The sequence below is a fragment of the Myxocyprinus asiaticus genome, chromosome 5 (assembly GCF_019703515.2).
Source record: "Myxocyprinus asiaticus isolate MX2 ecotype Aquarium Trade chromosome 5, UBuf_Myxa_2, whole genome shotgun sequence".
In the NCBI taxonomy this organism is placed as follows: domain Eukaryota; kingdom Metazoa; phylum Chordata; class Actinopteri; order Cypriniformes; family Catostomidae; genus Myxocyprinus; species Myxocyprinus asiaticus.
In genome coordinates this window covers 32759859-32777569 of record NC_059348.1, presented here as the reverse complement: position 1 = coordinate 32777569, position 17711 = coordinate 32759859, and the positions used below count along the sequence as shown (strand labels likewise).

Below are 17711 nucleotides of genomic sequence, written 5' to 3'. Positions count from 1 at the left end.
GTGCATGGGGATATCTGCAATTATCCTGTAGTGATCATGATGATTCAATTTAGGGGACAAAAGCATAGTGTCGAGGCTGCGGTTAGTTCACGTCTCACCCATCCGCTAATTTTGGGCATGAATTGGCCAGCGTTTTCCATGTTATTAAGGGAAATTTGCACGGATGGGTCCTGTAACAGAACGTTTCGGTGTGGGATTTGTGATGCGCTGGCTGGGGAGGCGGAGCCAGGGCCGTCTACGTCAGTTCCATGTCAGGATGACGTAAGGGAGGGGGAAGTCTCAGCTTCCCCAGCCCTTAGGGGATTTCCCGCAGGGGATTTCCCTCTGGAACAAACGCGAGACGAGACTCTTAGGCACGCCTTCGACCAAGTGAGAGTGATTGATGGTCACCATCTTCAGCCAGACATTGCACTCGCCTATCCATATTTTTCTATTATACATGACTGGTTGTATCGAGTGATGCAGGACGCTCAGACAGAGGAAGTCATGACCAGTTATTGATACCGAAAAACCTTCGGGAAATGTTATTCCAGACTGCTCATTATAATCCGATGGCAGGTCACTTAGGGCAGGAAAAGACACTGAAGCATCTAATGGCCCATTTCTATTGGCCGGGCATTCACGGGGATGTTCACAGATGGTGTGCGGCATGCCGTGAATGTCAGCTGGTGAATCCGCCGGCCACCCCAAGAGCACTTTTGCGCCTGCTTCCTTTGATCGAGGTCCCCTTTGATAGAATTGCCATGGACCTCGTCAGGCCATTAGAGCGGACGGCACGTGGGCATCATTTTGTGTTGTTTCTGGTGGACTACGCAACGCGATGTCTGGAAGCAATGCCTTTGTGCAACATCTCAGCACATAGTGTTGTGGAGACACTCTTCAAAATTATCTCCCGGGTGGGGATTCCGAAAGAAATCCTCACTGATCAAGCCACTAATTTTATGTCACGTACATTAGGCGAGTTGTATGAATTGTTGGCCATTAAATCGATTCAGACAAGCGTATACCACCTGCAAACGGACGGCTTGGTCGAATGGTTTAATAAAACCCTGAAAAACATGATTCGTAAGTTTGTGCACGAAGATGCTCGGAATTGGGATAAGTGGCTTGATCCTCTGTAATTCGCAGTGTGAGAGGTCTCACAAGCCTCCACAGGGTTCTCCCCATTTGAATTATTGTATGGGCGTAAGCCTCGTGGTATCTTAGATGTTGTGAGGGAAAATTGGGAGGAGGGACCTTCAAACAGTAAAAAAAATTCAATATGTTCTTAACCTGAGAGCAAAACTCCACACATTGGAGCAACTATCATGGGAGAATTTGCTACAGTCTCAAGAACGTCAGACCTGGCTGTATAATGGGAGCTTGGCTATGGGAAATTACACAGGGAGATAAAGTCCTTGTATTACTACCCACATCAAGATCTAAATTGCTCGCAAAGTGGCAAGGGCCATTTGAGGTCACATGCCGAGTCGGGGAAGTCGATTATGAGGTTAAATGCACGGATGGGGTGGAGAACGTCAGATTTACCACCTCAACCTCTTAAAACCGTGGAGGGAGGTGGTCCCCATGACTTTGGCAATGGTGGTAATGGAGAGGGAGGAGCTCAGGCCGGAGGTGAACTTAAAAGCCAATCGGCGGCACCCCAGTCACTTGCGGAGACCACCTCTCACAGTCGCAAATCACAGACGTGGCCCGGTTGCAAAGAGAATTCTCGGATGTGTTCTCGCCCCTTCCTGGTTGTATGAACCTCATAAAACACCATATCGAAACAACCCCAGGGGTAGTGGTATGCAGTCTTCCCTACCGATTACCCGAGCACAAAAAAAGTGGTTCAAGAAGAATTAGAGGCCATGCTAGATATGGGGGTAATAGATGAATCACACAGTGACTGGGCCAGCCCGGTGGTGGTGGTCCTGAAGAGCGACGGCTCGGTGCGGTTCTGTGTGGATTATAGAAAGGTCAATGCGGTGTCTAAATTTGACATGTACCCAGTGCCTTGTATCGATGAACTGCTCGTTCGGTTGGGCATGGCTTGCTTTTATTCGAAACTGGATTTAATTAAGGGTTATTGGCAGATCCCCTTAACTCCAATGTCCCATGAGAAAACGGCCTTCTCCACACCGTTTGGCTTACACCAATTCGTGACCCTTCTGTTCAGGTTGTTTGGGGCCCCAGCTACGTTTCAGCATCTTATGGACCGAGTCCTCAGGCCGCATCCTGCGTACGCCGCTGCCTATCTGGATGACATCATCATATACAGTAATGATTGGCAGTGGCATATGCAGCATCTGAGGGCAGTTCTGAGGTCGCTGCGATGGGCGGGACTCATAGCAAACCCCAAGAAGTGCGCAGTTGGATGGGTGGAGGTACAGTATTTGGGGTTCCACTTGGGTCACGGGCAGGTGCACCCCCAAATTTATAAGATCGCAGCGGTTGCGGTCTGCAAGAGACCCAAGAACAAAAAGGAGGTGAGACAGTTCCTGGGGCTGGCTGGCTATTATAGGAGGTTTGTGCCTAATTATTCGGACATCACCAGCGCGCTGACCGATCTCACTAAAATGGGAGCCCCAGACACGGTCCAGTGGTCGAAGCCGTGCCAACAAGCTTTTATGCAAGTGAAAGCTGCCCTTTGTGGTGGGCCGTTGTTACATGATCCTGATTTTTCTCTTCCTTTTGTTGTACAGACTGACGCGTCGGACAGGGGTTTAGGAGCTGTGTTGGAGGGGGAGGAGTGCCCGGTGCTGTACATCAGCCAGAAGCTCGAGAGAGGCGAGGTACAGCACCGTTGAGAAGGAGTGTTTGGCCATCAAGTGGGTGGTCCTCACCCTTCAGTACTGCCTCCTGGGATGGGTTTTCACCCTCTGTTCGGACCATGCCCCACTCCAGTAGCTCCATTGCATGAAGGATACCAACGCGTGGATCACCCGTTGGTATCTGGCTCTTCAGCCTTTTAAGTTCGAGGTGGTCCACAGACCGGGGCACAGATGGCTGTTGTGGAGGTTATGTACTAGGCAGGCCAGATGGCTCCCGTTTGAATTGGATTTGCCGTCTCCCACTTCCTCCTTTTCCCTAACTGTGAACATTGTTACAAATACCAAAGTAGCTTTATCAAGCAAGGCCAACACATCCAAATGACACAATTTCAATTGACTTCAATGAAGATATCAAATTAACATCTTGTGTTTCACTAAACCAAAACAGATAGACTCTGCCATGGAAAGTTTGATTAAATGTGGGCAAATGCCTTTTTGGCAGTAATGAATTTATCATATACCATTCTGCTAGAAATGTCATAATTCTTACTGGACATCAGAGGTATAGCATAACAGCTCTCAGAATTAATTCATCATGTCATAGTGTGTTATAATCTACTGTGTTGCCAAGTGATTTGATCTGTCCTTCGTTTGTGTTTAACCTTTAATTATGATTAATTTGTGTTGGTGGAGGCTCTGGAGCTGATGTTTTGATTAGCTTTTCCAAGCATCAATTTTTGGTAGAAAATGACATCAACTGGGTTTTTCATGATATAAAATGAAGGATTAAAAAATCCTTCCAGATGTTTGGCTATAAATTAATGAAAACCTTCACACCAATTGCAACATACTGACTATATTCCAGAAATCAAAGCTTGTACTCAGATGTGAGGGCTACAACTGAAAAGCAAGTGGCAAATGTGACCACATGGGTAAAATTGGTCTTAATCAGTCTGTCACGCTGTGTCAGACATTCAGGTAAAGGGATGTCAAAACCTAATTTTCTCAGGTCACAAGGTCCCATCCCTGAACTGAATCTAGCTGTCAGTTAAGTGATCTAATTATGCTTCCGATTGGATGCGTTTCAGAGTTTGTCAAGGTCTTTTAGTGTTGATGTATTTGACCATGTGACATGTGTTTTGAACCATTAAAACATGAAAATATTAAATATCTCACGTTGTTCCAAACCTGTATGACTTTGTTTCATTCCATGGAACATAAACTGAGATCCTAGGCAGAATGTTGTGGACAAACAGGTTCAAATATTCACTTTCATTGCATAATTTTTCCATCCAATGAAAGTGAATGGTGAATGGTGACTGAAGCTGTAAGTTCCTAACATTCTACCGAACATCTTCGTTTGTGTCGCACGTAAGAAAAAATAAGTCATACTGGTTTGGAATGACATGAGGGTGAGGAAATGATAACCCAATTTTCCTTTTTGGGTGAACAATCACTTTGTACTTCCCAATTAAATTTCAATGTTTGAAAATTGAAGTTGTTCATGGGATATATATGGGTCATTCCTACAATTCGGTGGCATTTAAGTCCCCAGTACAAGTGTGTGGTATTTATATTGTTTAGTTTCACCCGATTACAATTTTGATAGGCTTGTTAAAAATAATATAGGCTATTCGTAATGTTACAAACTTCTTTTAAATTTTAAATAATTGAAATCCTTTTCAACTATTGCACTTTGTCATTTCCTCATGTCCCCAAAACTGCATGTCAAACATCTTTGACAAAACATAAGTGCTAAATCATTGGATTTCTATGTTTTACTCCTTACAATTAAGAATTTAATACTACTTTCTCTAACTAACATGTATTAATTTGTGGTAAAAGTGTATGTGGAGTTTGTGTATGTGTGTGTGTGTGTGTGTGTGTGTGTGTGTGTGTGTGTGTGTGTGTGTCCCTTGATTTATTGTCCACCCGGTTATGTCATGATACTATGTCCTTTCATTCATATTACATTTCATGAACATGTTATGGGAAGAAATATGGGAAATTAATGTAATTTTAAAATTTCAATATATTTATGTTAACAGAATAAAATCATCAATATCAGTTTACAAATATGTTTGCTAGATATCAATCACAGTCCTGTGGTGGCTAATTTATCAACTGAATGTCCCACCCTGTTATTTTCCAACCTGATGCTACCCATTTAACTGGATGGACATCTTTTGTGGATGGAAAAAATACCAATACAATCTTTAACATGTCCCAGTAATGATGAAACATTAAGATAATTGTAAAAGTATGTTTTTCAAAAGTTTCAAAGCTGAAATGCCGCCAAATTATGCGAATGACCCATACAAGATATTATGGAGAAATGTCTGTCTATTTTGCTGTCTAGTGTGCCCTCACCAGGACAAAAAAGAGACAACAGGTGATATCTACACAGAAAAGTGGCTCATCAGCGTCACACAACAGCATGGTGATGCACTGGATGAAGCAGCACCTTTTCACAATGTCTGCATTTAAAACTGATTTACAGTGCTGAACCCCAGAATGTCATGTTTGAAGCAATAAAACATCAAAAAATATATGTTTTTAAAAGCACAGTGTAATATATCTATTTGTATATCAAAGCAAAAAAAAAAATAATAAAAAAAAAAATAATAATAATAATAATAATAATAATAATAATAATAATATATATATATATATATATATATATATATATATATATATATATATATATATATATATATAAAATTTATTTTATTTTATTTTATTTTTGCTTCGAGTTAAATATTGTGCCACATTACCACCAAATCATGCTGCATGATATTTCACATTTCCATTTCCTATTCCAGAATGGTGTGCCTGTCCTTTGTTGAATTATTTTATTGTTACATTAAATTTGGCATTGTACTGAACTGTGTCAGTGTATCTTTTATACTTGCTTTTGTTTTTATATACTGTTTATTATATTGTACAGATCAGCTTTCCTGATTGCCCTGTATTTATTCTTGACCAATAAAAAAATCTTCAATCCTCAGGCGATGTATTTCCCTTGTATGTACACCGGGGGGCAGGTTTTCACAACTCAGCAGCCAATCAAAGTTGTAAAGTAGGCCTTGCAAATACAAACATTACGATTTATGATGCATAAATGAATGGTAGGGAAATGAATGTGCATTACACATGCACAACCATGCTCCACTGAACGTTATGGACTGAGAATTGGTGCACTTTATAACGTAATGGGCACATTATTGGGAAGCAATTTTTTGATTGTTACACAATTATTGCTTTGACCTAATACATTTTTTAGGTATTTAAAAATTCAATCAAGTGACTGTTGAACAAAAGATTTAAGATGGGTGTCAAAAAATGTATCACTTACACTGACACTCACACACAAAATATAAAAACTAGAGAATCCGTCTGACTAATCAAGCTATATGATATCAGAAATAGTTGAAGAATGCTTTGAAAATATTTGAAAAATGAATTGCCTGATATCTGCAGAGAAATAACACTTTAAAATACTGTACACTTATAACACTGCAATAAGCATGAGCGCAAACTTTTATTGCTTTCCTGGAATGTTCTTGACACTCAGAAATGCATGTTTGTGCCACTATCCAACAAAAAAAATAATTTTTGAGTTTCTGAGTTTGCATATGTGCATCAATTCCATCTTCTCTTCAAGCTTATTCAAGTACAAGCACAAATTGTGCAGCTGATACAGCTGTAATTATTGGGACTATAAATCAAAATCTGATCCCAACTATCCATACTATAGGGGAACTACCGGCACGGATTTCTTCCCACTAGCACTGCCGAAATCTGCTTTCTACTCCTACTCCTGCTCTCTATGATTGCTGTGCAAGTATTGAATAATAATAATAAATGTTTTCCTTGTGCATCCTTCCCTAACTCAATGAAGAATCTTGAATCTTGATTGTGAATGAATGACTTTTGTAAGGATATCTGCATTAATGATTTTCTTCCTATGATTTTCTGTGAAAATAAACAAAACAGTTGTGCTCTGCTTCAAGGTTTTTACTAACTGCAGTCAACAGTCAATTTATGATGTTAGAAAACCAATGAAAAAAAAAAAAAACCTGTGCAAGACAAGACTTTATTGACTTTCACTTATAATAAAACTTATAGATGCCTAAAAAAAACTTTAGCTCTCTGCACCACTGACAAAGCGGCAACCAATTATCTGCAGTGAATGAATGTCAAATGTGACATTTCAACAGAATGGATCTGATCCATCTGCTGTGATCTGAACTATATATTTGTTGGAGCAGATTTATAGTTCCTTGGTTACCATGAAATTTGTATTCATCTATTTGTATTTCTCTTCATTTTAAAAGCTTGAATAATATGAACATACTGTATAATGAAAAGTTAACTTCTGAATTCCGTAGTCATAGCTTACTCATCTCAAATCTTATCACAGCTTTGAAAAGGATATTAAAACTGTGTGAACTGTCACTCCTCTAAAAGACAAAGGACTAGATGCACCAGTGTGCTGAATCTGTCCTTGGTAAAGGAACAGAATGTCAGGGATGAATCTGCCATTAAAGCCACTGCTTCTGAAAAAGATCAGTATTACTTACATTACTTACTTACATATTACTTCATTTAATTCTGATCTGCCTGTATTTTTCCTGCAGATAAAAAAAAAATGAGAGCATTCAAATATTTGAGCCATGCACTGAAAACTACTAACTACCATTTCTCTTAACTATGATCGCTAGCGTTTGGTCATTACCATAACTTATTGCATTATGTAGTGTGTGAGAGTACTTGTAATAGGATAGAAGGATTATATATCTGTTTATTTCCTCAGTGAGTCAGATCCAGGCTGTTTTGCTATCTCTGTGTGTGTCCCAACTGCTAGGGGAAGGTGCCATTTAGGCAGGTGTCACATCCATTATTCATGTCTCCACTCCACCAGCAAATTTCTTACCTGGCTCTTCAAGATTCAATTAACCCTGAAAATGTCTCCTTTTGTGAGTTGAGAACATAAAAACACTCTACAGAACTGAGTTGGCAGCCAACTGAGCCTTTGGTCTGTCAGTCTCTTGTCTGTGTATTCAAGGATTTCAAGCATTCTCTAATGCCTGAATGTTTAAGCATGATAGGACGAACGGCTATATAAAATGAGTGCTATATAAAATGAGTGCAGGGAACTAGAAGAAAAACTCAAATGTTGTATGTCTACAGGTCTTAATCTGCTTTTTAGTATTTAGGTCAAGATTACTTCTATTGCTGTTTCCTCTTGTAATGACATGCACTTCATATACAAGTGGGAGTGTCATGAGAATGAGTGAAAATACATGCCCTTTTTAAGATGTCAAGTGGCTCAATTTAATTTGCACCAACTCAAATGGGGATATGAGTGCTATTGATCAATCATTTTAAATTACCAGAGGCAGGGATACATTTAGTCGACGTATAAATTACAGAGGTTTACAGAACTTTACAGCTGTAAAATTTCTGGTTAGGTCAAATTTATCAGCACATCTACCAAAATGAGAATAACATTTTCACTATCTCAGGTAAATAAGCAATAGTAATAGTAAGGTTTTCAGTGCAGCTGTACAGTAATTCATCATTACCACTCTACTCAAAGAAATAAGCAAAAAATCGTTGCCTCCAGCACTAAGGTCCCAAATCCATAAAATGAAATATCCATTAGATCAAACTTTTAATTACTTTTTTGCAGCAATCTACCACTTTATGTCTGTCTACTTTGTAATTAGGAACAATCATGATCATCATGATCAAGCATGAATAACATAGTTAGGTTAAATGTGAGCCAAATGATAGCATACACAAAACGTACATTGCATATATAAATGCTCCTTGAAATGTAAAAGTTTCAAAACAGAATTAAGAGAAAGCCTAAATCATCAACAATATGTTGCCAATAGGCTTTGTCTTCTAAAATACAACAACTACTACAAAGCATGGTTCTTTGTTGGTGTTTACCCTCCTAGAGGAGATTATATCGCATACATTTTCCCCTTAATACGAGGTTAAAAATAACAGTATAGTAGTAAACACAACACACAAGAATCTGCAATTAGGTCTCACAGGAGTACAAAGGATCTGACATACAACCCCAGTTCCAAAGAAGTTGGAACAGTATGGAAAATGCTAATAAAAACAAAAAGGAGTGATTTGTAAATTGTATTCACCCTGTGCTATATTGAAAGCACTACAACAACACATTATTGATGTTTTACCTTGTGAATTTAATATACAGTACATATATATTTTTAAATATACACTCATTTCAAATCAGATGATTGCAATATCACCATTCTTCTACTAACGCTTATTAAGCATTTGGGCACTGAAGACACAAGTTTGTTAAGTTTAGCAAGCAGAATTTTCCCCAATTATTTTGTGCTTCATAATGCGCCACACTTTCTCAATTGGAGACAGGTCAGGGCCGCAGTCAGGCCAGTCTTGCACCCGCACTCTCTGCTAATGCAATCAAACACATATAACCCTGTGAATCTGTGGTCTTCAATCCCTCAGACATCCCTGTCTTAAAAACTATCATTCGTCATAATAGATTTCATCACATGGGGTTGGGAATACTTCACAAAACCTTTGTCAGTCAACACCATTCACTGCTGCATCTACAGAAGCAAGTTAAGGCTTTAATGTGCAAAGGAGAAGCCATACATCAACACTGTCTAGAAGCTTCTCCGACTTCTCTGGGCTCAGTCTCATCTGAGATGGAAAGAAGATCAGTGGAATCATGTTTTGTGGTGAGTCCACATTTCAAATAGTTTTTGTGAAAAACAGCCGTTGTGTTCTCCAGGCCAAAGAACAAAAAGACCTTCCAAGCTGTTATCAACGTCAGGTCCAAAAGCCATTGTCTGCCATGGTATGGGGGTGTGTCATTCCCCATGGCATGGGTAACTTGCACATCTGTGAGGGCACCATTAATGCAGAAAGATATGTACAAATATTGGAGCAACATATGCTGCCATCCAGACGCCTTCTTTTCCAGGGACGTCCCTGCATTTTACAGCAGGACAACAGCAAATTAAATGCCGCTCAGATTACAAGAGCGTGGCTGCGTAAACAGAGAGAGCGGGTGCTAGATTGGCATGCCTGCAGTCCTGACCTGTCTCCAATGGAGAATTTTGGTGCATTATGAAGCACACAATGAAATTGCAAATTAAAGTCCCGTACAATTGTGCAGCTGAAGATCTGCATTATGGATGAATAGGAGAAATTTCTGCTTGCTAAACTTATCAAACTTGTGTCTTCAGTGCCCAAACACTTAATAACTGTTATTAGTAGAAATGGTGACATTACACAGTGGTAAACACATGACTGTCCTAACTTTTTTTGGAGCATGTTGCAAAATCTGATTTGAAATGAGTATATATTTTCAAAAAACAATTAAGTCACCAATGTGTTGTTGTAGTGCTTTCAATATAGCACAGGGTGAATACAATTTACAAATCACTCCTTTTTGTTAATATTAGCAGTTTCCATACTGTCCCAACTTTTTCATAATTTGAGCTGTGCATTGACACCTGTCCCAACATTTGTGGGCAATTGGTGATTTGTTTCATGAGTTTTAACATTAAAATCTAGATATAATAGACATATTGTATATCACTAAATGGCCCAAAAGTATGACAACAACCAAACACGTATAACCATGGGCATTAATAGAATGTTTGTCCTCCTTTTGCTGCTATCATAACTTTAATCTACTCAGAGGATGCTCCATTAGATGTAGGAATATGGTTGCAGGGATTTGCTCCAATTCAGACAAAACAACATCAGTGAGGTCAGGCACTGATATTGGGCCAACATGATCACACGGGAAAACGACATACAGCATCCGAATGTTCGTGTACCTTGAAATTGACGCCTGCTGAATTACTGATAAGCGGTAACTGATAATAAACTGATAATGTGTTCACCTTTTCCTGTGGTGCAGCTAATCTCCAAAGCACGTGTTTTGGCCTTTTGGAAACCAGGAAGTAATTGTGTTCAGGTAAACAATGGTTAGCGTTATTCGGAAGTTGCATTCTTGCTCTAAAATTAAATTTTTACTCCACTAATGGTTATGTTTAGTGTTGGGGTTTGGGTTAGGGGGCAGGGTAAATAAAATATGCATTTCTGTTGACTGTATTACATCATTTACAAGCTAAAAATACAACTCGCTTTTGGCGTCACCTTGTGGACTTTTCACCTCAACAACACTTCCAGCTTTGGCCACAGGGGGCAGTGGTTTAAAAATTTGGTAAGCACAAAAGTGTTTTATGTGGTTCAGGTCTGAGCTTTGTGCAAGCCAATCAAGATTTTCCACACCAGACTGAGTAAATCTTTTCTTAATGTGCTCTGCTTTGTGCACAGGGACATTGTCATGCTGGAACAGAAAAGGTAGACCCCATTCTACTCAATATGCTTGTCATGGGAGATTTTAAACCTGCATGCTTGAATTTATGCACCTGTTAGTAAAGAGTGAAGCTGAAATAGCGAACCTGTTAATTAGAAGAGGGTGTCCACATAGCCTTGACCATGTAGTAGTGTATCTCTCTGTGAAGATTCTCATTTATCAAGGTCATTACAGAATGTAATGAGAAGTTCAGCTGTCACAAAGTGATTAATTTTTGATTGTTTGAAGACATTTAGCCTATCATCTTACTGGAGAAGCCACATAAAAGTGAGCCCAGTATTCAACTAGTAAATCTTACATAACATAAATACAAACTGATATAAAATGACTGCCTTAAGCTCAAAAGCTGTTGAAAATAGGTCTATATTCATATAATGCAAGGGAGACAAACTGATATTTTGTCTGAGCATCTTACCCAAAGGAAGACACTTGGTCTTACTTTGCCTGCCTCATAAAATATCCAGACATTATCCCTTTAATGCGCGCTTTCTTTTGTGAACCTGTGATTACTAAAGTGCTCAGATAACCACGCTTGGGTTTAAAATGGCATTTGTGGTGAGGCCAAGCTCTCTGCTATCTCTCAGACAGAGGGTTTTAACGCTGTCGGGAAAAGAGGTTCCTGAAAGCGTTATTATAGTTCTTATTGAAGGCTGTATAAATGAGTGGGTTGAAGAAGGAGTTGGAGTAACCCAGCCAGAGGAAGACACTCTTCCATATCGGTGGAATGTGGCAGGAGCACAGAGGGGTGATAAGCTCGGTGAGGAAGAAAGGGATCCAGCAGAGGACGAACACACCAATGAGGATGCCCACCATCAGAGCTGCTCGCTTCTCTTTCTGCTCTCGCCATGTCTCACTATCAGTCTGGAAGGTCACGGTGGCATGGCGCACTGTGAACATCATCTGAGGCTGTTGTCTAGAGGCCTCTTTTACCTGAGGGGAAATAGGAGCAAGCCATAAGATGTTTAGCTATCTTCATTCACTTTCCCTTCCCATGCAGTCATCATTTACTCTCCTTCATGTTTTTCTGAACCAGTACAACTTTCATTTTTTTCTGTGAAACACAAAAAGAGATGTTAGGCTGAATTATAGCTTCAGTCACCATTTACTTTCATTGTATGGACAAAAGATGCAATAAAAGTGAATGTTGACTGAGGCTGCGATTCTGCCTACCATCTCCTTTTGGGTCAGATACACAGGTTTGGAATGACAAAAGGGTAAGTAAATGATGACAGGATTTCCATTTTTGGGTGAACTATCCATTTAGGATAAAATAATGTAAAGCTGCTTATCTTATGCCGTAATATTTGTGATGGATTGGAATAGCCTTGAAAATATCCATTTAAGCCTAAGCTTTTGTACACTCAAACTTAATAATTCTGGGGCAAGCCCACATTGTGACAAATACTCCTAAAACCAATGAGGTAGAACAGGATCGTAATAGAGTAGAAAATAAAGTAGAACTAATCTAAGGAGGGTGTCAGGATTACTATTCACGAAAGTGTTGGGACAGACTCAGAAAATTATACCATACTGTTGAAGTTAATAGAGAAAGTTAAAAGTTCAAATTGGGTTGGCTATTGAGCTGCTGTCTAAGTTATAATGACTGGGAGAATATGAACAGTCTCATCTTAAAAGAACTAATGCATTCTGCATTTCAAAAATGTTTTATTGATCAAGAAATTTTCTGCACATTTTAAATGAGTCCTTATCTAAAAGTGTAGTTTAAAAAGTCAAAATGCCAGTGCATTGGTGTGGACAAAAAGACTGACACTAAAATTTTACCATTTACCTCAAATGTTGTGTAAAGAAAAAGCATATCACAACATATCACTTGTACCTCTCCAGCCTCTGCAACTGGAGTGATGGTGTTGGTCCTCTTTGATCCGATACGGAACTTAGCAGCTTTGTATATCTTCCAGTAGACAAACAGCACAACACAGAGAGGCAGATAGAAGGCCCCGAATGTGGAAAAGATGGTGTAAGATGGCTCCTGGCTCACCTTGCACTCCATGTCCTCTTCTGAATATGTCTCACCCCAGCCAAACAGTGGGGAGAGGGAAATAACAGATGAAAGCAGCCATGTCAAGCCAATCATCACATTGGAGATCTTCTTGCGGGTCTTTAGGGTATACTCCAGGTGGCGTGTTATAGACCAGTATCGATCAAGGGCTATTGCAGTCACATTCCAAATGCTGGCCGTACAGCACAGGACATCGAAAGATATCCAGACTTGGCAGAGAGCTCGGCCCAGCTTCCAGAGCCGACCATTCAACTCATGTACCAGACTGAGAGGCATCACCAGAGCAGCCACCATGACATCAGATATGGCCATGGAGGCCACCAGATTGTGGGGCACGCGGTGGAATGTTCTGACTCTTAGAATTGTGACTAGGACGAGCATGTTCCAAATAAATGTGGCTACCACAAGCATGGCCAGCAGGGTGAAGGTCAAGACACTGAACACTGTCTGCGGCCTATAGAAATGTCCATATTTTGAGCTTTGATTGAAGGAGCTGTTCTGACTGCCATCAGCCATGTTATTGAATGCTCTTTTGTCCACTTTACACCACTTACAAAAGAACTTCACTGGACTGCAACAGCTGTAAAAACAGACATTTTAAATAATTCTGGGTCTGCACAGATATTCAATTCACTTGTAACATACAGTGTTGTTAACAGAAAAGATAGTGACACCCTATTGATATGATAATGGATAGCTTGCGGACTGAATAGACTCTTCTACAATATGATACAATGTACCACATGGACATACTGTTAAAAAAAAAACAGTCATATGCCTTAGCACATTTAGATGTCCCAATAAAACAAGGTAGAATAAGACATTCACCACAGTTTTTGTCAGTTGGTGTAGTGTAATAAAAACATATCCTGATGTGCTAACAGTATTTTTAGCTGAACTGACATGCCAGAGAAAACACCAGTCGGCATCTCTGGTGTGGCAGGGCTGACTTTGAAATGGAAGACTAAGGTAGATTCATACTGAAAACATGTCAAAGTGTCTGATATGAGAGTGCTGTGGAACACTGACATTAACCCTCAGCTAGATAACCTTTACTCTGTTATAACCTTTGCTACATTATACTGGCAGAAAGGTACAAACATTGGGCTCTAATGATTTTTTAAATAATTATTTTCTGAAAAATGAAGAAAAATCAAATCAATGTTTATCCCACTGCCCATGATGAGTGGAATCCGTAGGTAGTGAACTGATATGGGTGTCATATACGCTGCGCTGTAGCTTCAGAAACTATTTTGAGGGACATATTTTGTGCTGAAAATTAGATGTTTAAAAGCATTGATTGTAACTTTTTTTTAATTAATTTTTTTTTATATGGGGTATGGATTGTTGGCTTTGTTTTAATGATCAAAGTATTTGCATTATGATATGCATCTTGCTCATATTTAATGTAAGTAAATTCTTAAATCCATATCTGTAAGTGCTTAAATCAATATTTTAGAACAGGTAGTCATAATCCCAGCTTTGTGACTACATAATCATAGTTCCAGCTTTGTGAATCCAAAATGAATCTGCCACTGGAATCTATTAAGGTTGTGATTGTTTGGAAAGGTAATCAAGCTTTAGAACAATGTCTGTGTGAACACTGGACAGGTTGATTAAGCATTTAAGTAAGACTTGCTTGGAAGGCCCAGGAGCAGCAGCAATAAACATGTCAAACTGAAGAGGCAAATCAGGGTACAGATTAGAGACTAAAATAGCCCTTCTTGCCTTCCATGCCTTAATGGAGGAAAAAAAATACAAGTGGATAATATATGCCTGATGTATGTAAAACACCTCAAACTTGAACTAGTGTTAAATATTTTTTGTCTACACTCAAAATCAAACATTAAAGGATTCGTTCAACCGAAAATGAAAATGTTGTCATCATTTAGCTTTCTCACCCTCCCTTCTAAACCTGACTCTCAAATAAATACATAAATAAATAATTATAAAATAGCAGATATTAAGCAAAATGTTAGGGACTCATTCAATTTCATTTTATGGGGGAAAAAAAGATGCAATGAATGTGAATGTGGATTGAGGCTGTCAGTGCCTAACATTAAGCCTAACATCTCTTTTTGTGTTCCACAGAGGAAAGAAAATCATACAGGTTTGGAATGACATAAGAGTTTGTAAATAATGACATAATTTCTATTTTTGGGTGTACTATTCCTTTAAAAGTATCATACTGATCCACAAAAGACAGTCTTTTAGAAATTGTAGGCATGTGTGGGAAGTTATGATTTTCATAAGCCACATAATTTCCTTTAATCAAATATGAATTATCCAACAGACTACATACTGTAGTGCCCTTATCTTTGAATCATTACTTTACTGACAGCTAAAGCAGTGCAGAATCTGAGAGCTCATTCTAATCAGACTGATGGCACTTATTCACTCTTCGCAGCGGATTCCTTCAAACGTAAGGTGACAAGGGTTAATTTCAGTGCTTTTACAGACGTGCTCAGTGACTTGAGGCTCCTTCCCATTGTTTTTGGCAAGTACTTGTTAACCACTCAGGAAACTTGATTGCTTCATGACACTCAATGTAACATAACATGCCAAACCTTATCATTACCATAGTTCCCACATTTAAACTTAAGGTCCATTATCTGGCTAAAGTACATTTTAATTACACTGCTATTTCACACATTCACAATGCAATCTAACAGATTCATTGCAACAATATTTCATTCAGTTCTATTCTACCAATATACAATCATCAAGCAAAGATAAGCAACCATGAAATGGGACCTTGCCCCCATTATTAAAATAAGTTAAAAAAAAAAAAATTTTTTAAAAAAAAGTGTTTTTTTTTTTATTTTTTTATTCACTTTCATTTCTAGCAATGAACCAGACATTTGGAAAGATCACAAATAAGTCACTCAAAGTTCTAGTAAAGTAATGGTCATGATCTGTAATACAATTTCAATTCAACTTAGCTTACTAATGAAGAGGTGAGCGCAGGACAGCTCCTTTCAGCGCTTCCAAATGACATCCATACCTGACGAGCTACTCATAAAACTATTGAAATCTCTAGGAATAAAGATCTGCATGATTCTCCTGCCATATCACGTTACTCTGTAGTGCAAGATACAGTAGCGCTCATTTACACAGCATCTCGTCTGCATAACTCTATAACGTTTTCTCTCCCCTCCCCACTTACCTTTAGGAAAGAACACTTTTGGTTCAGCAAAGGGAGTATCGCCCCATTCGGTTGAAAACAGTGCCCTGAGTGAACACAGTCTGCCGGGCTCTGACTCTAAGGCAAGAGGAGTGCGATACTGCAGCTTCCTCAAGTCGTCGCCTCACAGACCACGGTTGAAGAACATTGTGTTACCCTATGAAATCCCTGTGAGACTAACAACTAAAACGTGTTCTAGTTTACTGTTTGGCGTAAGTTTGATCGTAAAGCTATACAGTATGTACCATATTTTTGCCTTTATTTTTTTCTTGACTTACACTCATGACTTGGATGGATTGGTTTTTGGGACTCATAGGTAGGCTAACTGGGAGAAGAAAAACAAAGAAAATTATTTCTGTGCAAATTGATGTTGATTTATGACACTCCACGCACAGATGGCTTTGTTCATACATTAAAGGTACACTCAGTAATTTTTTCCCTATTAAAAAAGTTTTACTCCTTAAAAAGTTAATAGTAATTTTGAAACAAATGTATAAAATCATGACAACTTACATAAGATGAGGACTCTAGTCATATCAGTAACCTAAGAAAAGCTGCTTTATTCTACATGGGGCAGGGGCGCCCTCACGGGGGCTGCCATTTTAGAATCACATGACCAACTGAATACTACTGGCTTATTCTCAGTAACGGTCTTGTTATTGGACACTTTCACTCTTTGATTAAATGAATCATGGCTGATTGTGAATAGTGAACTTCTACAATGACATCTGTAACTGAAAACTATTGATTTTGAATGATGCTGCATCCAGGCCATTAGGTGTCACTGTAAGTCCAAGATGACATGAACAAAAAGTTACTGAGTGTACTTTTAAGGTAAATAATAATGAAAGCTATAAATAAAAATAAAACTACTTGAATACCTTCATCTAAAGACAAAGACAACTTTCTTATTACATTATATATATATATATATATATATATATATATATATATATATATATATATATATATATATATATATTCATTTACAAGTTACAACCATGAAGAATTGGAATTGTTGTCAGAAGTTTAGGAGTTAAAGGAATATTCCAGGTTCAGAACAAGTTATACTCAGTCAACATCATTTGTGGCACAATGTTGATTACCACAAATACTAATTTAGACTTGTCCACCCTTTACTTAAAAAAAAAAAAAAAAAAAAAAAAAAAAAAAAAAAAAAGAAGCAAAAAGCGAGGTTACAGTGAGGCACTTTCTGTATAATAAAAGTGAATGTGGCCAATTTTTGGAGGGTTTAAATTTGAAGCTTAACATTTTTTAAAGCACTTTCATTAATTCTCCTGTTAAAACTCAGGTATTATTTGAGCTGTAACGTTGTTTAAATCGTAC

At 38.6% G+C, this 17711-nt stretch overlaps 1 protein-coding gene across 1 annotated transcript; it reads right to left on the bottom strand.

Annotated features, from left to right (window-relative positions):
* Positions 1–11754: 11754 nt before the first annotated feature.
* LOC127441086 (5-hydroxytryptamine receptor 5A-like) lies at positions 11755–16572 on the bottom strand. Its single transcript, XM_051698262.1, has 3 exons — positions 16347–16572; positions 12998–13760; positions 11755–12090 (listed from the first exon to the last, which is right to left on the bottom strand). Exons 2-3 carry the CDS (start codon positions 13694–13696, stop codon positions 11755–11757), a joined length of 1035 nt encoding a protein of 344 aa, XP_051554222.1. The 5' UTR covers positions 13697–13760; positions 16347–16572.
* Between the last annotated feature and the right edge of the window lie 1139 nt (positions 16573–17711).